Source organism: Lichenostomus cassidix, chromosome 8, assembly GCF_008360975.1.
Source record: "Lichenostomus cassidix isolate B80296 chromosome 8, HeHo_3.0, whole genome shotgun sequence".
Taxonomy (NCBI): domain Eukaryota; kingdom Metazoa; phylum Chordata; class Aves; order Passeriformes; family Meliphagidae; genus Lichenostomus; species Lichenostomus cassidix.
In genome coordinates this window covers 16,337,721-16,363,371 of record NC_139489.1, presented here as the reverse complement: position 1 = coordinate 16,363,371, position 25,651 = coordinate 16,337,721, and the positions used below count along the sequence as shown (strand labels likewise).

The 25,651-nt window shown below is 37.4% G+C and overlaps 1 protein-coding gene across 11 annotated transcripts in view; it reads left to right on the top strand.

The window, feature by feature from the left end:
• BCAR3 (BCAR3 adaptor protein, NSP family member) overlaps window positions 1-25,651 on the top strand; it is a 94,413-nt gene that overhangs the window by 49,078 nt on the left and 19,684 nt on the right. For 9 of the 11 annotated variants that reach the window (XM_085068093.1, XM_085068086.1, XM_085068087.1 and 6 more), the window contains one exon: window positions 8,973-9,012. The exons of 1 other annotated variant lie outside the window; for it this stretch is intronic. In XM_085068093.1, the coding sequence (XP_084924219.1) occupies window positions 8,973-9,012 (40 nt within the window). Of the gene's footprint in view, window positions 1-8,972; window positions 9,013-23,272; window positions 23,508-25,651 lie in introns of those variants that run through there. One more of the 11 variants, XM_085068094.1, reaches the window with a different exon arrangement.

Here is a 25,651-nt window from a genome sequence, read left to right as displayed (position 1 = left end):
AATCAAGTGAAATTCAGTTTAAAACAGGTCCAGTGTGAAATTGTAAATTAAGAGGTCAGAAATAGGATCTAGATTTGCACAAAGTTTACATTGTTGGTGGGCATGATGCTTTGAAAGAATTTAATGTCAATTTTAGGATGGACAGTCTAGCACAGTAATATCATCAAAGCTAGATGCAATTTCTTAGAAATAAATTTATTAATTTTTATGCAGTTTGTAGAGTATCATGCCTATTTTAAAGCTGCTTCATGTGTGTTTAAAGTGTTTCATGTGTGTCCTATTCAAACTTTTGAGAAAAGATACTTGCCTGCTAAAGTACATGTATGAGAAATTTAGTATTTGAAAGAAAGAAAAATGAGTTTATTTTGTCTTTGCCCTGTACGTGTCATACAGTACTCTGTAGAATAGAGGTTTGGATTTTTTGGGAGAAACCGTGTTGTCACACATTTGCCTTAAATCACTATCTTCCCTCTGCTGATCTGCCTACCCCTAGGAAATGTGGAAACATACCATCTGTCTGAAATGATCACTCTAAATTTTCATGCTAATTAAAGCCTTAAAACAAAGTTAACATTAATTTACGCTGGCTGTTTCACATTATACTGGATGTTTGTGAATATATGCTGGCATAATTTCTGTTTAGTGGCTTTCTTTCCAGTAGCCATTTTGTCTGCTTGTACTTGTAATTTTTTGTTCAAATTCCATTCTTTGTCTATACACACATTTAAAAAGTGGAGTCACTGATAAACAGTAGGGTTGCATTGTTCGAACTGGCTTGGAATGAAAATTGTGCATTTCTCTAAATAATGTCTAATGCCCTGGGTGCTTTGTTTTATCACTATTCATGAGAGGTTCTGACCTACCAGCTGGTCAGAATTTTTTTTTCCTGTTTTTGAAGCTTTACTTTTAACACTGTATGAATTTGAAGTGAAGAGTTGTAACTATAGAGCTATAATTTTTTTTCATCTTTGCTTCTGTTTTCATTTTCTGTTCTCAAACCCAGTAAATTCCTTCCAATGCTATAAGTCCTGATTGTGATTGTAGTTACAACACTCTTTTTTTATTGACATGGCTACAAACAATTCATTTTTGTAGGTAAACAAGACATAGCAGCTTTTTTTTACCTCTGCCAAGATCTTGAGCGTGAACTGTCCATATCCAGCATTTGACATGGTTCAAGCATGTTTAAAAAAAAAATCAATCTGGTGAGTGCAGAGAGGAATGGAAGAAAATATTTTTATCAGCTTGATTCTTTCACTGAGGAAATGGGCAGACCAGTAACTCTAACATCTTCCAATGCTCATTAAACCTTATTGCAAAAGATCAAAATATGATAAATAAGCTATAAGCTGAAGTGTATTTTATAGACTGGCCTTAATTATCTACTTACAGGTGCAAAGAATACATTTAGTTTCTGTAGTTCTGAAAGTATGGTGTGACTGACTGCATATTTAGCTAGACTTCAGTCTCTTAGTTTGAGTACTGGTCAGCAGACTTTTTTTCCTCTTGTTTTTCCATGTCAGCTATTTCAGATAAAGTGCTTTCATCTAGCATTGGACTTTGTATTGCTGTAGCAGAGAGTTACTCTAGAGCAGATTAGTTTATCTGGTTGTTTAGGGTGTTCTGTTCTCTTCTGAATTTCTGATCTTCAAGGCTTGGCATGTTTGGCTGGATGATTCTCACATGCTTGTCTCACATAACTGTCCAGGAAAAAAAAAATATGTTCAATTTTAACCTTGACTAATACCACTGACATTAACAAGGTAACTTCAACAGCATAAAGCTAAGCAGGCTCACTGTTCTCTACAGGACCAAGTCCCTGGTGGGCAGTACATTTGAAAGTTGGCAAAGTGTTAGTGACTGAATTCTGGGTTCCTAAAACTTTTCTCATAGTGGTATCGCCGCAACAGATGAGGCCTGCTGAAGTCCTTGAATTGGCAGTTGAATTATAAGCGGAAAGAGTTGGTAAGGCAGTGCTTGGTGAGGAGTGCACTATTCAGGGATTTGCTTTATCCTTGTCAGAATTCGCAGCCTGTTTTGCTTATCCAAATGCTGCAATTTCTGTTTTTCTTTGGGTTTTGAGAATGGGGTGGATCAGGTATTTAGACAGCATTTATTTTGTTTAAACTAGTGATTTTGAAAATATTAAGCATTACTTTTTTATATTAATACTCTCTGTACACTCATAGCATATGGTTCAGTGCAGTTGGAAAATTAAAATAATTTTTAATCAATATTTTAATAGATCGAGTAAAATAAGGATTTTATATGTTTCCTGTGTGGCATAAAGTGAATAATACTGGCTTTTTTGTTTATAGAATGCAGTGTAGTTCTTCAGATATGAAAATACTTGCAGGATTAACAGGAAGAAGATCAGTGCCTTTGGTTCCCTTTTAAATTTTAGGATAAGGTGGGGAGGAATTTTTATAAACCCAGAAAATTTTGAAAGTAAAAATAGTTATGGTTTTGGTGTAATGCCTGAAACTAACTCTTAGTATGAATTGTTTTTGAAAAAACCTAAGCTAAACTATTTGTGAGTTTGTGGTTGAGTTTCTTTAGTAAGAGTAACACAAGTGTGTTGAATTTGGGGCTACTGAATATCTCATTGACTTCCTCCATGCATAGGTTTTTCAGAAGGAGGAATTCCTAGATGTTGCCAATACTTCATGCTTTTTGTCACAGATTTTTGTGGCTAGCACAGGTTTTTCCCATGAGAAATTTTCTTGTGTTTTATAAATAAAGATAAAGTTTAGATGTTGTTGGAACAGTGTCCCAGAACTTGGACAGTGCAGGCCTGGCCAATCAGGCCTGGGGGAAGGCTTCTGACTGACCAATCTGGGTAACTTTTGAGAACTCTATATATGTGATGAAATCAAAACAATAAAGGTCATTCCTTCTTGCCACTGAGAACTGGTGCCTTCATTACTCTGCTAGCTGCTCAACAGTGACAGATTTTCCCATCCTTTTTCTTGATGTGTCTTATTCACATGTGCACCTCCAGATCTGACCGCTGCTGCCTCAGAGGTGGAGCAGAGCTACCCACTGAAGCTGGTGGATGTTTGTGGTGGAAGGAATGCTGTGTTGTATAAGCAGAGAATAGCTAATGTTATCTGCTTGCATTCAGTATCAAATCCTCTTATCCTTTAACTCTAGGGGTTGTTTCTGTTTTCACTTCTCTACCTTTTGTTTTTAGCCCCAGTATTGTTGGGTTCAGATTCTTCTGTTGTGAAGTTCTACTTCAACCCTTTATTCCCATTTGATGCTCACATCCTCTTTCCTTGCTTGATGGCCATAGACCTGCAGAACCAATACTTCACTTCTTGATTTTTATGGGGATTTTCTAAAACTGGCTACAGGTGACAGTTGTTGGAAATCTGCCTACGTATGATCTTGGGAATGGGAAATAAGGAAAACAGGATAAAACGTCAAAGAGAGAGACCATCTCTCCAGTATTAGAGATTAGTTAAACCACAGTCTTTCAGCTTCTGAGCAGAGGAACTGAAGTGCCTTATGGGTTGAATGCTGTTGTATCATAGTTTGAAATTAATTGAGGGACCATGACCTTATTGTTAATTAATTACTTGCCAGGTAAACTTGAGTCCAAATCCCTCAAAGCCTCTATCAAAATTAGTAAGTGTTATTTTTCAAAAACTTCCTGAAAGCTTCTGGTTTTTATGGCTGTTTCTTCTTTGAGCAGAAGATACTGTATGTAGTGGAAAGTTTCTTGAATTACTCCTTCCATCACACCCAAAGTTCCTTTCCTAGCTCTACTGTTTTCTGGTCTCTTGCAGATTTAATGAAGTGCCCTATTCACTTGTACCAAGTGTTGTATTGCTTCCTCATCTTGCCTCCTGTTCATATGTGACCATTTAATTTCCTTTCTGTCCTTTTTATACTCTAAATAGTATTGAAATATTACGTAGGGGAGTATATTCCTAGTGCTTACTTGCAATATGCAATAAAAAGAGGCATCTGATGCAACAAGCTTTTTCAATTGGGTTAAGGGACAGGAAGGACAATTCTTCCTCCCACTATCATCTTCAGTGCTAAAGCAAAGTAATAGCATTCCTATGCTTCAGGCCAAATACACATTCCTGAAAGAGGTATTAGCCAGGTGAAAAACCATACCTTGTGAATAAACTGCTCCTAGATTTAGATTAATTTCAGATTAATTAGTGGAGACTGTGATTCTACTGAACATTTGTTAGTGTTTTTTTGGAATATGCGTATTCATTTTGTAAGGTTATATTGATTTTGAATACTTAAAATTTTGTGCCACTGGATTTGGAATAACTGCACAGCAACTAAAACACAGATTTAAAGAGCTGCCACGTGAAGATGTAACTCAACAGGCAACAGAATATATGTAAACAAGTTTGTAGTAACAGTGTCTACTTTGAATTAGCAATAGTCTTGCTGCCCAACCACTACTTTCACAGAATAGGTCTTGGAATAAAAGACTTAAGAAGGGCTTTGAAGGACAGAGTTCTGGCTCTGGTAATCCTAAACATTAAGGAAGATAGATGAAAAATAATGGAGGTGACTAGTCTGAGATTTTGAACAGGTTGTAGAGACTGGTACTGTGTGTGGTGCAGAAAAAGAAATTCTTTTGAAAAAGGTAGGGAAAAGGGTGATGATTTTTCTGCTGCAACAGGTAAACTGGAGCAAGTTGGAGGGATTCAGATTGAAATGTTAAAAATAAATGGCTGAAACATTCTGTCTGCTGGGGCATTCTGAACTAAAAGGAGTAAGTTGATATTTCATTTAATTTAGGGAAAAGTACATTGCATCTTTTCTTGAGTTTTAATTGCTGAAGAGTCCCTACTGTTCTTGTGTGAACTGCAGGTCATTCCACAGTTAGTCATAGCAGTTTGCACTTGTTTCCACTGGTGTTTGAATGAGTCATGTCCATGGTGCTGTGCAGCTGTAGACAGAAGGGTGGAATGCCCTTAGGAGTGTAGTAGGGAGTGCGTGTGTGAAGCAGAAGCTGCTGGGGGATAAAATCAGTGTACTAGTTTACAGTACAAATAACATCAGTCTGCACTACATATACTGAAATGCACCATGTCCAGCATGCTCAAACTTGCACCTTCATACTTAAGTAGTGTGTATTTCAAAAATCTGTGGAGATGGACAGATTTCAAAGACACAAATTGAAGACTGCATTTTATCCCATCTGGTTTTATAGCAGTTCTGTGTTAGCAGCCATTCAACAGCTTGGTACATTTTCAGGGTCTCAGGCTCCCTTTGAGCCTCTGTTGTCTTTACTCAGATTTGGCATTGGCACCATTGGTTTGGAACTATTGAGAAGATAGTTCTTCTTGTGATTTCTCTTTCAATGGAGTAGAAAGGAGATGCTTTTGAAAATGTCCTCAGCAAAAGTCACTTTAAAATAAATGAACAAAAATGTTTTTCATAGATTAAGTACTGGCAATGTGTCCCAATGTTTTTCCCACAAGTACATTTATAAAAGTGTGAAGTAACACAAAACTTCTTCAGAGCTGCTCAGCAGTTTCTACCACTGTAAGAATATTTATATGGGAGCTGAATGATAGTGAGGATTTGGCATCTTGATGATGCTGTTGTGTCTGCACTTAAATTTTGTTAAAGTTATTGCAGCTAATTTATAATTGGAGCTGATTTGTCTGTGACGATGCCAAGGGCCTGAAAAAAGCAGATGCTTAATATGGCTTAGTGTGTCAAGGTCTGCATGTTGCAAGATTTTTAACAGCAACAATGATAAGAGGAGGTAATGCACAATGTTAGAAAGGTGGAGGTTTTCATAGAATCAACAGCTAAACATTACAGGATGTCTGCTTAAAGATTTTTTTAAATTGAAGTAATCCTATATAGAATTATTGGACAAACCTCAGAGTCTGTACAATGGATTATGGCAGAGTTACTGAGATTCTGGCTATTCTCTGACACCAGCATAACTGAATAATGGATGTTGGTGTTGAATGTCAGGATTCGTCTTTTCAATTACACCATTGTTTGTGAATACATAAGAATTTTATCAAATATTTTAGAAGAGTGACTACTTACTAGGATGTTAAAGTTTTCTTTACCAAATCATCATGTTTGGTTGCTCATTGTCTTCAAATCCATGCAGAATTTGAAGTTGGCAGTATGGCAGTATTTACTTTGTCACACCAGAAGTATGATTCAAGTTGCTTATAGTGATTTTTTTTTTCTTTGTTTTAACCAGTGACTGCTGATGGTGGCAACTTCAAAAGGGTTCTTTTAAAAAATCTTTTAATTCTTCCCGCACATTTGACTGTCATTTAAAGGTGTTGGGAAGTGGAAAAATAGCATCCAATAACTCCTGAATTCCACTCCCTTTTCTCATCCCAGTCAGCCTTAGTTGTATCTTGAAAGGGTCCTCATAGAATAATTCCTGTTTTCTGAGAAGTTACATTGGTTCTCACAGTGATCAAATGTATCAGTTCTTGCTCATAGACAGTCAGTTCTAACCAGTGTAACACCAGACTCTTCACTGTTGCAAAAATGTTGCTATGCGGAGAAGAAGAGGGAAGCAAAAGAACAACTTCACATTTTTTGTTGTCTTGCCTTCATCTTTTTCTGGGGTTGCTGAAGCTCCACATCTGGTTTGCAAGCTCTGTGTATTTTCGTAGCGATATCAGCCAGAAACATACATGGGGGAGAAAAAGCATATAAGAATCTTGATAAGAATCTTGAAGCTGGACTGAAAAGAAATTGAGATCATTTCCGAGGACTACTAGGGAGAGATTGTAGGGTTGTACATCTGCAAGATCATCCAGCACTGAAAAAAGCATTGCAGTTGTCAATCTCTAGAGAGAACATGCGTCTAGCTAGGAAATCATGAGGGTTAAGATTGTGATGTTTTCTTTTGGCAATCAGATATTACTGAAGGAGTGTTTATGCTGCTACAGTTTCCACACAGACCTTGTGCATGTGGAGGAGAGTCAACAGAGGATTTATGCTGCTCAGGAGAATGGCTTAATTACATGTAGCAAGTCAGGTGCTTTTTTTTCCTTCTTTTTTGTTCCTATGAGCAAAAACGTGCTGGAAAGGGATTTTGTTTTGTCACAAAACTAGGTGATAGCAAGAGGCGGCAGCAGTATGAATACCCAAAATATATATAAGCCAATACTGTGTGTTCTGCTGCATACTTACCTCAGCTTGAGGTTTTCTGAGAACTTCTCTATTCCAGTGACATCATTCTGTATTAAATATGCTTTTTATCTGAATGGAAGTAGGTCTTATCTGTTTATCAGGAAGCCAAAATGTGTCATAAAATCCAGTCTGTGAACCCATGGTTTACACAGGACTGCTTGACTTATGTGCAGACTCTAATACATAAATGTTGTAGGTCAACAGGTGCAAATGAATACAGCTGTAAAGTCAGGCTTATGAAAAGAAACATTAGCATTACTTGAAAGTTAATAAAATCTGATGAAAGATAAGAATTTGATTATTGAAACAAACCTTCAGTTAAATTGATTTTGAGAGATGGCAGAACCTGCCACTATCTTTTATCTGATATGTTAGTTATCTGAAAGTATTAATGTTTTTGTCTGCAGATCATCTAACATGATAAGCAAGAATGTGGATTCGCCATTTTTAATTAAGATTCTCTTTGAGAGGGAAAATGGAAAGAAAAAAAATGTTTTATGTTTTTCTTCATGACATTATAGATTTCTTTCACTGTGAGCACATGGCATAAAGAATCACATCATCATTGCTAACAGTTGAGATTCAGGAGCTAGTTTTATTTGGTTGCCTTCTAGTTATTTGGGCTAACTGCTTAATCTGGTTTTCTGCATATAATGTGACAGTATTGTGGTGGAATCAAATGACAGGAAAATGCAGTGGTTATTCAGTAAAGATTAGTAAAACTAGTTACTACACATCAATGAAAGTTACCCTTCCTTGAAAATAACTTCAAAAAATTTGCACAAAGATGAAGGCTTAGATAACAAAGGAAGATGGGAAGAGAGAGGAGTAGACCTGCTTGGAGACAGGTATGTGAGATGAATAGGGCTCCAACATAAACATCTTTCTATATGACTTACAGTGAATAGAAGGATTTCATACATTTTATTGTGGGATAGCTTACCAGATAAAATATTACAGTACTTGTGAAAATAGTTGTTACACCATCCATTTCCCAAAGCCAAACATTTTCAAAGCACTTTTCTCATGTAGATGCTGAAAGAAATGTAGGTCACTTCTTTCTCTGCTCACTTCTGGGTTTCCTGCTTTATATACCAGTAAATAAACTGTTTTGTCTTAAAGCTTTTCTGTCTCTTTCATTTTGCTTTGGCTCAGTCTGTCCTAAAGATCATTTGCTTTACACCAGAAGGTGGGAACAGTGGAGTCTGTAGGAAGGCTGGTCTGCAGGAGTGGAGGTTGTAAGTGCAGACCTTAAACGTGCTCACTGCTGGAGTAAGCAGGTTTGTTCTTTTGGAGTGTGTTGCACATGCAGGGCTGGTAGACCCTTTGCCCTGAAAGATTCCACACACAAGTGAAGAACTAAACTGCAAAATTGTTCAGGAACATTTGGTAGCTTAAATGGGAAAACATAAAAGCAAAGAAATAAATTCAAAAGCTATTGGGAGAGCTCCCTTTTAAATTTATTTCAAATATTTTAGGTGGCAAGTAAATATTTCTGCCATCTGTTGAAATGTCAACATTGTTTTTGATTTGCTTAAAATGGTATAATTAACTTTATTTCCTAAATTAATTACTGTTGACTCCACTACCTGTACTTGAAGAAGAAATCAATGATTTATGTATTTGTTAAAAATTAGGTAGCATAGGCTGTCAAGCTCTAACTCACAGCTTTTAACAAGGATTTTAATGTGATCTAGTAGCATATTGCTTATATGAATGCATCTCTTCAGTATGAGGTTATATGTTGACTCACCATTGTTTTGTTTGTTTGTTTTTCTCTCTGTCCTTTCTCTCCTGGTACCATTCTCTTACAGAGATCAGAATATTCTGGATCCTACGCTGGAATATGTTAAGGTAAGGTACTATTTCTTACCCTCAAAATATTTTATTTGGTGTATACTCAGCACTGACAGAGCATTTCCAGTCATTTGGAGATAAATAGTGCAGCTGTCTATCTTTTGGTACAGAGAAACTAATTATATGTGTCAGACTATTTTCTAAAAGCTTCAGGGAAATACTTGTGGACATTGTACTTTGAGTGTAGGTTGCATTTTTATACTGGGTATTCTTTACAGTTACATGGTGACTGCCTAAATTTTTGCTTTTACTAGCAGATCAAAAGAAGCTGTATTTTTTGCTTATGGATTTCTGGGGAAGTAAAGAAACACATCTGAAAATACCATAAAAATGTCAAATTTAGGTTTACATCGTCAGAACTATACTTACTAAAATTACAGTTAAAAATCTACTTTTGGTCCAAAAAGTAATTGGAATCCTGGAAAAGCTGTGAGTTCTGTTTTCCTTTTGTACAAGATCAGTGTCTGGATTTTGTTGGAGTAAATAAAAAGTACTCTGGAGCATTCATAAATTCTATTCAAAAATCAATCTCATATTGGTAATGTAGAGACTTTGGAGGAAGCCTTAGGGATGTGATTCTGTATTGGGAGTCACTTGTAAGGCTGTAATTTTTACTGAATTAGTACCTTTCAACATGCTCTGTGTAAGTGAATATTATTCCTCAGAACCTTGCAAAAATATCGCTTAAATTTCATGTCTCTCAACAATGGGCTTCTCTAATTGTTGGGCTTTGTTCCCTGTCTTTTTGAAGATTGTTTTCTGAGAAGTGTCAGATGAACTCAGGTTACCCTTAAATTGGATGTATCTATAGCTATTAATGTGGACAACCTGAATTTCTCAGACACTTGAATTCCTGCTACAGATTAGAAGTTCAGGTGAGGAAGAGACTGAGGAGAACCAGCTGAACTGGGTTTGCTCCTAGAATTCCCCCATGGAGTCTCATAGTTGGGGGAAATGGAGATGTGCCAAGGTTAGTGTTCAGGTTGATTGAAGAAGTAAACTAGGAGATTGTAATGCAGTGTTGAGAGGGGGTTGTCAAAGGAAAGTAATTGTCTGAATGTGTGGCAGAGTCCTCTGCTGGACTTTCTGCCTAGGGTTGAGGTAGATGTAGGAATTAGGGTTTCGATGAAGAGAAGGGGAAGAGCAGAACATAAAAGTCCCTGGAAAAGTGGTTGCCCCAGGACTCTCAGAACAGCTGCTGGATTTCTGCTCTGAACAGTGTTGTGAGTTCCCTGGCCTCAATCCCAGCCTGAAGCTGGGATATGGTAAAGTAGAGAAGAGAAAGGCCAAAAGCCTTCTCAAGAGCGCTGTGGAAGAGGGGATGCCAGAGGCAACAAAGTGGTGGACATGTTAATTGCTGTGTTTAATTTATTGTGTATCTTGCACTGTGCTGTACTGAGTATGCTGTTACATTTTTAATAATGTGACTAAGTAGAAGGCAGAGGTATCATGTGCCAATTCATCAATATGTGTGCCTGGTCTTGTTGCAGCAAGTTCTGTATTATAAATGTGGTTTCTGATCTTTTCAACTTTTCTAGTAGGAGCTTGTCTTGGCCTCTTGTCAATAGCAGTGGTGCTAAACTTAGTTATTAAAACTTTGATGTTGAGGAGGAAAGCCTGGGGAAAAGAGACTTATGAGGGAGAATACAAGGGTTACCAATCCCTTCTCTTCCCCTTCCTTTTTCAGTTTTTTCTATCTATATCCCTACCTTTAGTGAGTTTGAACTATATTTCAATATATTGAACTGTATTATAACAGGAATTCTAGACAAGAAATCTCAAACTACAACTTTGAAAAATATACAGAAATTGCTTACTAATAAATATAACTCCCCAAAACATTTTTTGTCTGTAAAAATCTGTGTTGCTAACAAAGCTGATTCCAGAAATGTGTTCTTACACAAAATCATAAATAAATAAAGGAGGCCTCTCATCAGTAATTTGTGTATCAGTTAACTCTAGCTGTAAAAGTTGTGGGTGAATTCCTACCAACAGGATATTGGACTCCCTTTGTTGACTAAAGTTTTTTAGCAAGTATGTATTCATAGTCTTTTAAACTTACCCTCTGATAACTGTTTTATAATGTTTATAAATTTTCCAGATCCTCTAATACATTATGATGGCAGTGTTAAGTCAGGTGTAAACTGCAGAACACTAACCTTCTCAAGCTGAAAAAATAGATTTCTGTAGCGCTGCCACCATTGCCATTTGCCAAGTGTCCTATGGTATATATAATCTGTACATATGTAGTTGGAACAAGCAGGTAGGCTTTAACAGATGTTAGTTAAATGGTGGGAAAAAAACCTTTGAAAGAAAAAAGAGATAGAGAAGAGGGAGAAAACAGCAAGAGCGCTTTTGGGAATCATATTTTGCTGATTCAAGATATGAAAGTTCTGAGCAACAAATTTATATTTCTGGTGTACAAGAAATATAGTTAGTATTGTCTCCCAACAGAGAAATGTTGATTTTCTGATTGAAAACACATATAAACTTGAGTATGAAGCATGTATGCTGTATCACTCATACATAAAAACTAACACTGGAACTAATCGTACATTGTAATTGTAAAGTCTTGATACTGATTCTTGTTTCTCTCATGTTGCTGTTCAGGCTGTGAAGAGAAGAGAAACTTTGGATTAATTTGCCTTCAAGGAATTGTATTATCTTGAAAGTAATACATGGCACAAATTTAAGTTGTGGTAGGGTAGTTTGGCTGCTGGCAATTCTATCCAAGAGTTACAGCCCCAAGCACACTGTAGTGGGTCAGGGCCCTGAGGGCACTAATTGCTCTCGAGTGTCCTGGCCAGCCTCACTTGGGACTTGCACCCACCCCCAGTGAGCAAGGGCTGCATGGAGCTGGGGTCTTCAGACCCTGCCGGAGTTATTCCATGGGTGTGCCTGCCCCTGCTCCTGTTTCCCAAGTGCTGTGTGGAAAGCCCGGGACGGACTTCATACCTGGTCTGTTACCTCTCTTGCCTGAGGCTCTCTGGAATGTGATAGGACCTGTTGGTGTCATCACCCTGCTCACCTTGGTTGGGTCTGGGTGCTGTGGGACTGCACCATGTTGTGAGCATGCTGCCCTCCCTGAGCTCCCGGACTGCTGTCCCATAGGGAGCAGCCCCACTCCTGTTGCTCCCTGACACACTAACTGTAGGTAGCTGTTTTGAAAGATTCAGATAGGTGCCATTCTCATAATTGATCCACTTTATCAGGCTGCACAGTCATACCTATTCTCCTTTAAGACAAGCAGCTGGTTTTAAAGAGGTAGTTTTAAAAAGGAATTTTACAAAAAGACCTGGGCACAGAGCTGAACCTGCAGCTTCACAGCTGCAAATCAGCGCTGTTTCTGCAGTGGTGCAAATGTGCTACTGGAGATTCTTGTGAGTCCCATAAGAAAGATAATTAGTACTTGTTTAGAACATGCTCCTGCTGGGGAGTGATCTGGGCTGTGCTGTAAACAGAATGTGGAGAATTCACTTGGGCTTGAGGAAGACTAACACTGTTCAGTGTGCTGGTTTTGGTTGTGTGCTGATTCACAGGGAGAAGAATATCATCATGTCTGTCGTGGCCGTAGTGACTACAAGGAGAGAGACTGATGGTAAATTTTGAAGTTGAGTGTAGCAATTTGCTTTTTAACAAACCTTTCCTTGCTGAAATCTGGTGACTGAAAGTAATATAAATAAATCCTTGTATTCAGAAATACTCTGAGCCGAGGAAAGGAAAAATAAATTGTTTTTTCCCCGCTGTTTTATTCTGCTCAAGAAACAAGACAGAAAACTAACTATAGGATTAATGTTTTTTAAGAGAATGTTCTTTATCAGTGAACTGTAGTTTCTAATTCTTTAATTTAAACTACATTGCTCGCAAGTTGCAGTTTACTACATTTTGAGTATTAGTTCATTCAGTATATAAAGAGAGCTAGTTAGGCAAAAGCAAGTTCTAAGAGGGGGGGAAAAAGTGCTGATTTGCTGAAGTCTGAGTATACTGAAGTGTCCATATGGCTTCAACTCTTCCTTTGTATTCACAGTGCTGCTGAAACCATGGTCACAGTTAAATGGCTCTTTCAAAAAAAACCTTTTATGGTGGAAGTGAAAACAGGCCAGACTGCTTTGAGTCAGGCTGCTACCCAAGTCATGAAAGAGATTTAGGGACACAATAGCACGTTGTACATTCTGTGAGATTTTTACAAGTTTTATGAACCAAATAATAGATCCATTGGTAGTCTCTGCAGGTTCTTCCCACACCCTGAGTTTGCATACCCACAGAACAGACTCCTGCAGCAGGGGAGAAAGAATCAAGTGCTGGCAGATTTGAGTGTGTGAGAGAACTTTTTGTGAGTCATTTGATCAAATTCATGTGAACTAAAGATAGCTTTCTGTCCCATTCCTATTCACTGTAAATACTTTAGGATCTTTTTATAGTGTGTGCTGTAATCATTGAAGCTATATCAGGGTGAAAAGGAAAAAAAGAGATTTCTCTCCTCCTTTCATGGAAACCTTTCAAGCTTTTCCTGTGGAAAGAATGCTTAATAATTACAGAAATATGTATCTGCAATGAGTTGATAAATATTACTATGGCCTGAGGTTTTGGAGTTGTATTTTATTCCATTAGTAGAAAAATTACAAAATTTATGACTGACTGTCTGCTCAGCATGGTCATGAGGGAAGTTTATATTTAGATTCAGGCTTGAAAAAATTGTTGCAGGTTTAAGGAAGTTACAGCTGCAGAAAAAGAGTCTCTTGTGAAGTTCTGCTGAAGGATTGTTTGTCTCAGCCCCACAGTGTTAACTTTTCTCCTGATTTTTACTCTTCCTTGATTTTGTTTGAAAGCCAACTGTCATAGAAATTACTGTCACAATGACATTCCAGTGTGTCATATATATTATATATTATATATTATATATTATATATTATAGCATTATAGCATTATAGCATTATATATTATATATTATAGCATTATAGCATTATCTATAGCTTTGCAAAATAGGAGAATATCTTGTGGATTTAATTCAACTTCAGAGAACTTAGATCAGGTTATGAGATTTATTGATGCATAGTTTGTATAGTTAGTTGCACAAATTCATAATATTGTGGGTGCCAATCCAATATATGCATGGGTGTTTGACTCTCACTGTTCTACTGGCTGTGCCAAGAAGATACTATGGTAAGAGGCTGACTAAAAGTAAAGTTCATATGTGTGTATGTACATTTAGGAAAGTTTAGAAAAAAATCTGTGGTAGCATGACAAGTAGCCACAGTTTGGGAAACACTTTTTCCTGATGACAGTGAAATTTCCTTGCAAGCAGCCTTTTTTTTTGACATGGAAATATATTGGAGAAATCACCACCTCAGTGGAAAATTTGCCAGCTCCAGTGTAGTCCTGTTCATGCTGCTTATCACACTCCTGCAGAGACTTGCCTGTTGAGATGCGAGTTGGGACTTGTGAGCACAAAGTTTGTTGGATTTCTGCGTTGTCTGACAGCATGAAATATCAGGGCTGGGAGAAGTCTGACACTGAGAAGAAAAGGAGAAAAGGAGTGTGCCCATGTGGCCAACTTGGACTTTACACATCTCTGTCGTTGTGGATTTGTCATCCAACTCAAAGATCATTAGTGATGTCAGTAAGGTTTCAGTCAGAGGTATTTCTTTTTTTTCATGTTTCTCGACTTAGCAGAAACAGAAGCTTCAAAAACATCATTCCACAGTAGTTGCCTTTTGTATGTAAGCTGTGTAATTCAGACATATAAGATTCTGTTGGAGCCAATCTCATGTTAAATACATGGAATTACCTGTCTCAATGAAAACCTTCGGTTTGATTCTTGATGAGTAGTTGCTGGTTGTGCACTGCCCTCTGCTGGAAAATAAACACTTGGCTGGATATTTTTGATCAAGTCATGGTTATTCAAATCACATGTCATAATAATTTCATTGTAACTCTTGTAGGAGCCTGGCTGTTGGAAGTTGGTTGCTTTTTTTTCAAGAGGCACAGAATAGGGGGGGAATTTTTCCCTTCCTCCCTGTCATTAAATTATAGAAGTAAGTCCTAGAGGGAACTTGAGAATTTTTTTGTGTCAGGGTGTCACTGAGATTGTTAGAATAGATGTTCTGATTTGTCCAAAACTTCCAACAAAAGAGATTTCCTATCATCCCGAGATAATCTGCTTTACCTTCCAAACTAGGTTAGTTTAATGATCTTTTAATTGTTATTGTGGGAAAGTTTTTCCTAAATTGTGATATTTTTCACATAGAGGTTTGGGTTTCAGTCTTCTGGGGGTTTGAGGGGTTTTTTTGTCCATCTGTCTTCTATTCATTACCTATATTTAATTTTCTAGTGGGATAATTTTGGGCTGTTGCAGTCCTGTTCTGATGATAGTAAATTTTCAGGTTGTAGGCTTTTTTTTTCAGCCTTATACCAGGCTTGTTTCTTACAATGTCTGCCCTTTCTCTACTTAAATGGGGCAACTATTTATTTAAGTATGTATGACAATTATTTGTAAAAGTCTTCATCAGCCCAGGAAAAGATAAAAAAATACTTAAGGAGTTACCTATGTAGTTGAAATTCAGCAGCTCTCAAGTATTCAATTCCCCTGAAATCATGGTGAGAATCTTGCCCTGTTCATTTGGAGTTAAAGAAAATTTATCTTATTTGATAGGATACAGTTTTTCATAATTAGTGATGGAATCTAACACACAAGTTTCAGTATTTTCTCATGTGGAATTTTGTTTAACCGACAGGCTAGTCTCTGAAAATAAGGTTGAGTCAGCAGATCTCTAATCTACTGGCTACAAAGTGATGAATTAAATGTAAGCTAATGTTTTCAGTAAATTATGCAGAAAGTGTGATTCTACAGCTCTGCAAGACAATGCACTTTCAGTCTACTGTCCTAGTTCATGTTTCCCTAGAAGAGTGAATCCCAAGTTAGCCTGTTTCTGTTTGGAGCTTTTTGCTCTTTCCCAGTGCCCAGTTTCCTGAATGGCCTGATTAGCTCTAACATCTGTGGTTTTCTGTGGTTGGTGGGGTTTGTGGGGTTTTTTGGTTGGCTGAGTTTTTTGGGTTTTGTGGGTCAGGGCCAAGGGGAGTTAGTGTGCTGTTAGGAGGAATTTTTTTTCTTTTTGTAAATGATAATCCTTATATTAATTGACTCAAGTGGATAGTGGCTTTCTAATTATTCTGGCCTTCATTGCAAAGTCTTTTAGTAGTGCATTCCCCTTTCCTGATGCTGAAATGGAGTTTAGGGTATTTAGCTTACAAGAGCATCTTCTATAATGCTGAGGCTGCTTTGGTAAATATACAATGCTGGTAATTCTCAGAGCAGCAAGCATTCTCTTTTGCATGTTAATGGTTAATCTTACATGTTATCCTACCATGGGTTTGACCCAGTTAATGTCTGTATTCTACTTCTTCTGTTATTACTCATTAACTCTCAAATGGTATCTGGTCTGGAATCATCAAAAGCCACTACATGCACTGAGATTGCACTGAGCTTTGAGCTGAAAACTATAAAATTACTTTGCTCCAATTTCCTTGGCACCAATAGTAATACTAGTGGCAGTACCTACTTAGTTGACCTTTTCAATACCTTTGTTAGAGGATCAGTAACTACTATCAGGTCCTCTTTACAGATGAAAAACATCAGCTGGAAAGGTCTGAATCTGAAATGCAGTTAAAAAAACAGATCTTATTTTATCTGTACTGATCGCGTGAAACTTGGATTTAAATGAATTACTGTTTTCTCCAAAATATTAATACCGGTGGCTCTCAAATGCTGAAAGTTACTGCAGAATCACAGAGTGGTTTGGGCTGGCAGGAACCTCAAAAGATACCTAGTTACAGCCCCCTGCCTTATGCAGGGGCACCTTTCAATAGACCAGGTTTGTCAGGGCCCCATCCAACCTGGCCTTTTGATAATATACCCAAGTCAAAATCTCTCTGCCAGTGAAAGCAAATACAGGTACCTGGTGACGTGCACCTACTTTTCAAAGAAAAAGGGGAGGAAAAATGGGGGCTGATTTTTACTTTTCAAAATTTTGAAGATGGACTAATAGCAAAAGCTGTCAGGGACGTGAAAATGTTTATATTTAACCCCATGCAACACATTATTGTTGCTCTTTCAATGCCTATAAGCATATGAGCCACAAGGGGGAGTGAGTATATAAATGTGTGGAGAGCAGATGATGATGATTTTTATTATTAAGCATTTTGGGCCCTCTTACTGATAGAGCCTAGGGAGGTAAAGCTCCTAATCTCTCAGAGCTGTGTTTACAGATAATAATTAGAGTAAGACTGTGCACTGTGTGTGTCTGTCTTGCCTCTTTTTCGAGACACACTGAGATAGAGTTTAGCCTGTGGAGAGGGCAGCAGCAGGAGCATTAAGACATTTCAGTTGGGGTGTCACCCCCTGATATGTGCTGTCAAAGAAGCAGATTGTCCTGACACTTTTGTATATCAGATACTTATAGAAAATAAACATCTACACAAATAATTGAGTATAATGTTATGTTTGCTGGCTAGAATACTTAAGGTCATTTGCTTCCATGTCCTCAAATCCTTTTGTTAGTAAAATGTTGAAAGGGTGGTAAAGGTTTTTGAAAAGCTGAGCTTTGACAGAACCCAAGTGACTAAGTTTTCTTTTTGAGTGCTGTACATCCAAAATACACACCCTTTGTATAAAAGGGAAGTGTTTAAGGTATTCAGGAGTTTTAGATAATTAGTGGATATTTTAAAGGCATCCAATTACCCTGGTGAAGTAATAAATTTTCCTTCATCTTTCTTAGTTTAAATCTCACACAAACAAGCACTGTACTTTGCAGGACTGGGAAGACTTTCAAAAACAGAAGTCTGAAGTTAACATTTGTCTTGATGCATTCTTTTTATGTGCAAGACAGCTCTGGTATGCTGACCAGCTAAGCTAGTTAGCCTAATGACAGCTAAGTCAGCAGGAAAGACAAGAAGGTATTAGCCATAAACTGTAGACTAATTTTGAACAAAAAGGAAATTTGTGCCTTTTCATTTTTTTCCCCCAATCCAAGGAACAAACTGAAGGAAAAGTAGGTGAGGCATTACAGAATTATTTCATGCTTGTACATGCATTGGCAGACAGTAGGTGGAGCTCAATAATATGTAGGCTAGTTTTTGGTAAGATCGATAAAACCTGCTGGTGGATTCCTAATTGGAAGCTGTCTAATAGGAAAGCCAGACCTACTGCCAGATGATTTTGAAAAAGTTTGATCTTCTATAACTAAAACATACAAATCTCAAAGGTATTTGGATGTCTTAAACTGCAAATTAGGACCTAGTAGGAAGCTCATCAGCAGGTGGGGCATTTATTTCTCGTACCTGCCAACCTCGGTTTTTATATGAGGCAGATTTTCAAAGAGATTTATTCAAGCAACAGTGTAAACTAAATAGATGCAAATTCTGTTTTCTCACTATTCCTGTACAACTGCAACGTATTTCGGAGACTGCTTCACGGAACCATGATAGAAAGGAGGAAGAAATTATGCTGACCTCTCCTGTACCACACCTTGCAATGCAAACAAGGGTAATTACAGCTGCAGCTCTATCTGTTGACTTATGATCAGAAGCTGCACCAACAACAGTATGCAGGAAGTGAGGTTATCCCAGAGAACATGAAAGAGTCAGTTCTTTTAAAAATTGAAACAAGAATGGTAGGACATGAGCTGGGAGATGGAACTTACTGTGCCATTTGAGTTAGGAAGACATAAAAGTAAGCTTTCTGAAAGTGTTGTCATCCCCTTTCTGGTACTTATTCTACACTTTGAAAGGTGTTCAGCTGTAGAGTTTGGCACTACATGCATTTGAGGGCATCCCCCCCAGAGCTTTGTTAAAGGTGATATGCCATGTCTGAAGGACTTACTGCTAAAACTAATTCAGAGTGGGCATTGTGAAGATGTTGTTTGTGTGGACAAGTTATTTATCAGTTGTCCCCTGTTGCCTGACTTTTTCTTACATTAAAAAGAACAAATAATTAGTTATGGCAAAAACTCTTACATATTGAATGAAAAATGTTTCAACTGAAGATTTAAGTTCTTTGATTTTCTTTGGGTTGTTCATACTGTAGTTTAGTACAAGCCCAGGTTGCCATTTTGTAGCCATGGGCACTCAGACCATAGTTGGATTGTGCACTGTGTAATGGGGACGTGTCCATGTGACGTCACTCGTTCAGCAGCAGTGCTGCGTGCTCAGGGCTATCTAATCAGATTTGTGCTCTTGACCCTTGTACAGTAAACACCGTGCCTCCTTGCATTTACAGCTGGCTTCCTGCCTGGATTGTTTACTCCCATTTAGTGCAGTGAAATCTAAAGCATTACGTGCATTTCACTGAATACTATTAGGCTGATTTGAATGCTTAAATGCATAGAGTAGTGCAAAGCAAAGTGGCAAACCAACAATTCCCTCATCTAATTTAGTCTGAAATTATTTCTCTTTCTCTAATATGAAATCACAAACCATAATAATTCTGTGTGTGAATTCTAAGCCCTTCCATGAGCATGACTGGTATTTGGTTCAAAATAACATCTTGTAGCTCTGCACTCTGCTTTGATAATTTCAGACTGCTTGTGAGTTTTCAAGTATTTATATTTTAGGGAGTGTGATTGCTTTATTTGAGCCACTTAAAACCTTGAAGCCATGTAATTTCTTCTTTTTTTTTTTTTTTGGTGATGAGAGAAAAAGAAACTTACCTCTACTAAAGAAATTATCCCTACATTTTTTCTTGTTTGACCTGTACAAATTAAAGCAGCCTAATCTCCAAACAGATGCATCCTATCCTGTGTGAACACCTCCAATTCCTGCATATGCAGTGTGCTGTGAGTGAGCTGGACACAGTTTAGGTGTGTCAAGGGAAAACTGGACAAGGGTAATTTAAACTAGACCATGAAAATATCCTAAATAACTTTACAGGCTTTGTAATAACAGACAGGGTTAGCAGAGACTCCTTAATTTCTCTTCCTAATGGGCTGTTAGGAGCTCAACCCAGAATATATGTTCAAGTGTCCTTGAACTCATATGGCCATGGATTCTATGGACTTCAAAATCTTTTCTTATTAAGCTTAGTAATTGAAGCTATCAAAATTAATCTAGCCAGTCTTCCATAGAAACAGATGAAGGGATTATCAGACATTTTAAGATTCTAGACAGTAATCTTTGAAAACAAAGAAATAAAGCTGATGGTTGACCTTTTGGTGCTGGAGAGCCTTTGAAATACATCAATAGATGATTTAGCAAAGTGATTTTATTTGGTGTTTCTAAGGTACAAGAAGCAGTTTATTTCTCATGTGCAGAGTCCAAGAACCCAAAGCACAAGCAAAAAATTGAAGGCCAGGAGAGTGACAATGTGCCTAAGTTGTCCTTTGTTTCTCTGAGTCAGTATTTGAAAATGGAAATCTTACCTATGTATGAAGTATAATTTGAAGCAGCTTGAACAGTGTCCTCAATCATGTTGGCTGAAAACAGCTCCATGATAGCCATCAGTGCAGGAAATACCATACTGTATCCCAGAGGTTTCTCATATACTCTTTGACATTCCTTCAAGTAATATTAATTTTCGTACTGTTGTATCACAGTGTCTTGCAAAGGTTGTCATCCATTCATTGAGTTATATAGGCAGAAGTCATAATAACCTTTAATAAAACGAAAAATCCCATTAGTTTAATCTTTTTTTAAAATTTAAATTTACTATTTAAATTAAGTATCCTTTTTCCTATCAGTTATACTGTTGCTAAAGATTATCAGCAGCTTCTGTGTGAAATTGTGCACTATTATTTTTTAAGGTTCATTATTTCTGGCATTCTCTCAACATACATAGTTTTTGATTCTTTACTTCATTACAGAGAGGAAATAAGGAACTGGAAGTTACCATTGTATTAGACCTGCCATTCCAATCCTCTTTTAGAAAAACAGGGAGGTTTTATTCTTGATGATGGGTGAGAATCTTTGTTTAAATGTCAGTGTAGGTTTACAAATTGGTACATCATAGTATTCCTATCATTTTTTTCTTTTTTTTACCCCAAAAAGAACTCCTTTTTGGAACTTCTAATTATTCTCAGAGCAGAAGTGGTCCACCTTATTTTGCACTGCTAAATCAGTTGTTTCTGCTGCCAAAATAGGTAAGTCATCCTAATAGCCCTTCTTGTCACTTGCTGTAGTTTAAGTAGCTTGTCTTGGTAGTTTTTGTTCATGGTATTTGCAAGTGAAACCTTAGTTGAAATACTGTCTTGGCAGCATTATAAAGCAAAAACACCTTGACTGATGCATTCTTCAATTTCATTCCCATTTTTATTATCCCACCTGCCCCTCCCATTTTAAAATTGGATTAGGGTGTTATTATGAGAACTTTCAATTAATATTCTTTAAAAATACAGTCCTTGATGAGATGTCCTGCCACAGTACCAAAAAATTTCAGTCAAGAAACAAGAATTACAGTTGAGGCTTTTGTGTTTGAAGTTTTGGAGGGTATCTTTTAATCTACTCTCTGGGTACCTGCTAAAGCAATCCTGTGGAGTTCCTCAAAGTGGAAAAAGAACTGAAAGTAAATTAAAATATGCTGCAGCACAGAGCAAAGAGAAAAGGAGGGTACTTTCACATTCCTATTATATTATCTACCTATTCACTGTTTGAGTTTGTCATAAAGTACTCTACACCAGGACTTCATCTTCAAAGTCCGTATTTTCAGCCTCTTTTCTGGCCAATCTTATATCCTTTTTCTTGCCAGGTTTATTACTTTACAGCCTATTTAATGTACTGTTCTTTTATTCTGACACTGTTTTCCTTTTCTCTGAAGAGTCTCTGGCATAGCATCCCTTACACATGGCCAAGTAGTCTGAATACCTTTATGAACATTCTGGGTTTGGTGCTTAACTTGGTGGTAGGTACCTGCAAACCTTAGGTGGTCAGATAAGTAAGAGAACTTTACACATCACACTTCATTTCCTTGTTATCAGCACTGAGGTTTCCTTTTCAGATAGGCACTCCATCCCCTTTCCTTGAAAGGTAGCACACATTTTACATCTTTTCTCAGTGCTGCTGCTTGGTTTGTGGATGAATTCCTATTGCTGGATGCAGGCACTGAGGGCACTTCCCATTGTTCGGTCAGTGTGGGAAGGAAGGACTCTGTTATTAGGTGAGAGGTACCTTGCAAGTAATACCTGAGGACATCAACAGGCATTTAATACATGACTCCTCCTAATTATGTAATATATTTGTTGCTGATGAAAAAGACAAGTAACTATTCATTTTAACCACTTCTTGGGATTAATTTATTCCTAATCTAAAATCTAAAATGCCTGTGACTTCTGTATTTTTTTTTGTACCATCCAAGTAATAACAGATTGATCTCTTCAAAATTTCTTTCTTAAGTGTTACAGGCTTTCTTGTACCACTCAATCCAGTCCATTTAGTTTCCTTTCACCAAATCTGTTAACTATGCTGCTTTAGAGGTGATGTCTTGTCTCTTACAGCTATTGTAATTACCCAAGTTGTTTGCCCCTTTTTGCCCTGGTTCTGGAGAGGGCCTTGAGATGTGTCAGACAGATTCTTTGCGGATGAGCAGTTTGCTGACTGGTCAGTAAACTATGGACTGTGCTGTCCAAGAGAACAGAATCACAGGCATAAATGAAAATGCAGCTTTTTATTTTGTTGTAGTGCTTACTTTTACTTTGCCAAATCAGACATGGTCATAAATTCAGTTCTTTCTTTCTCAAGCAGTTTGCACTATCACATGGGACTATCACCAAGCTAAAGCTGTCTGCTGAGAGTTTTAAATGCTAAAGGTGCCTTGCTTGCAACACTGACTATGTTTATAGGGTTGGTTTCTTGCTATTTTTTTCCAAGGACTGTCTGCCAGAAGCTTCCTCATTAAAAATAAACATATTTATCATTTTACTTGGTTACCAGAGCTCAATTCTTACCTTCGTCAAACAGTAATCAACTGCTTTTCCTTTTTTTTCTTTTATGTGTATGTAATTGATGATGCAGACAGAGATGTTGCATGATTGAGCTGGAGCAAGTGATTAAGCCTTTATCAGCACAGGGAGACAGGTATTTTAACTCATCAAGAAGAGAAGTTTGCCTTGTGCTGATGGCTTAAACACATCTCTGAGCCAGGGGATACCAAGATAGAGGAGCTAGGATTTCACTGGTGAGTGGAACAGATCACATGAGGATTCTGGCACTCTTTATATGGCATGCTGGAAGCCAGCGTGCCAGCGGTCACTGAATTGATGGTATCAGCTTCAGCTGTGGAAAGTGTCCCAGGCTGATACGTGAGTAGGGGGTGTAGCAGCTCTGGTAGGCAGTGGTGATACTGAAGAGCTTGCTGAACCTCAGAACACTGCTAGTAGTGACTGTTTATCTCCAGTCTTAAAGAACCACAAACAGCAGAACTGAAAATGCCGAAGGATTATAATGTTTTTCAAATGCTAATTGCAGCACTTTGCTGCTTTTATCATCGTAAGTCTATTATGAGAGTCAAGGTAGGTGCTCTTTTTCAACAACAATATGCTAGTCAGTAATGCTTTTAGGTTTTGTTTAGAAGTGTTTGTTTTTATACTGTGGTTGGGTACAGAGTGTTTCTCTTCTAGAGAACACCTTTAGAATTCATTATTGTCTCAGAGAGAAGCTTAAACAACTTGCAGTTTTATGAGCCTGAAGCTGGCTGTCTTTATGTTTAGGGACTAAGGAAAAATGCCCTGGTTTGGGACTTGCTGAGGAAAATTTGAGCAAATTTTCAGGTTTTCAGAATTGAACTGATGAGACCATTTGGTTCCTTAACTTTTTTCACGTGTTTAGAGAAAACACAGGCAATTGTGCTCAGGAGCACAGGTGTTTTTTAAGTGCTTCAATTTTGGATTTGTCCATATATTTTAGACAATTTTTAACTGCAAGATACACAAAATCATATACTCCTGGGATGGTTTGGGTTGGAAGAAATCTTTAAAGGTCATCTAGTCCGACCCTCCTGCCATGGGCAGGGACATCATTTACTTTATGCAGAAATGCTCTTTCTGCACTATAAGCACAGGAAAAGCCTTCATAAATATTTTGAGTTACACTTACAAGAGTCTGAGTGACTTGGGAATTATAGTCATGTGGGGTATCTAACTACTTTTGAGGATTTGTGAGTTACATACAACATTTTAAATCCTTTTATTTAAGATTTACATGTGAATTGTTCTTTGGTTAACATCGTGGAGCACTTGCAATGTGGAAGGATGTAAAGGTTGCTATCTTCTGGCCTTTTGGCTTTCAGACTTTAGTGGAAGTTGAAAAAACTTCCACTAAAGTTAAAAGTTGGGAAAAGCTGCCCCCTTCTCTCACCTTCAGTGATTTAGCCTTATAACTGTCTATCTCTGGGAGTGGAGTGTGGGGGCTCAGCCTTTTGAGCACACTGAAAAAGTGATTCTGATCAGATTGACTTCTTGACTGGGGCAGATGTCAGCAATTATCATCACAATAGACTGCTAAAGATGCTCTATTGTGCTGTAATTAATTTTCATTCTTGTTTTAAGGCTTAATTCTTCAGTTCTAGACCTTTTTAAATGGCATTGGAGTTTATTGTTGGCTGTCAGAACAGTTAGAAAACTTGTTCTTGACCATGCATATGCCCTTTGTTTAATTTGGCATGAATTTCTAATACCTAAAATAACGATGGTGTTGTCATGGCAACTTTCCGTTTAGTCTGATCCATATAGTCTCTAGAGAAACTGAAACATTAATAGTGTTTGCTATATGGAGGGTAAAAAATAAAACCTTTTATGTAGAAACAAATTACAGTTGGGATCTTTCAAAAATAAAGTTCTATTTAAAGAGATTTGCAGCATTTAAAATAGATTTGAATGCATGTGTTCCAGTATGCAGATTTAGCATTAGTTAAATCTGATGAACTGCTATTTTAAGAAGTTTGGATGGTAGGGAACTGGGGTGCCTTTGCTGAAGAGAAAGTGGCTGTAGGTATAGAAATAGCTGGTGGTCCAGTCGAGTAAGGTCTGAACCTTGGGGTCCAATGGTATGGATTCTGTGAAATGCCAAAGAGCCTAGGATGGTATGAACACTAAGATGGTATGAAATGAAGTCATCAGGTTTTTTAAATTTTTTATTATTATTACTATTTAATTTCTTTAAAACTTCCAACAAAATCAGTTTGTGTAATTACATGAAGTTAATTCTTGGTTTTAACAGTAATTACAAATACAATGAAATACCTAATTGATCCATAAATAAACATGCTGAAGTTTTCAACTACCCCTGAGAGATTTAGACTTTTTTCCTGCATTGAGATAAATTCATTATGTTATCCAATTTCATTAGAAACAGTATAAGGCCAAGCTCAGAGATGCCTTGTTGTGTCCCACCAAAGCACAGGAAGCAGTACAGCACTTGAGCACTCACCTTTTGCTGCACTTAATTTTAGTGTGTGAAGTTAGGGTCTCAACAGCAGATATTTGGTTTATTTTCCCATGCATTAATAGAAAATGTATTGATCAGTGCAGAACATGTGAACTCAAATCAACTCATTTTCAGTCATGATGTGTTAGTACATTTTATAATCCCATTTGGTTTTTATAGCTGTTTACTTTAAAGGTCAGCTTTTACATTGAGGGAAATAAAGAGAAACTTC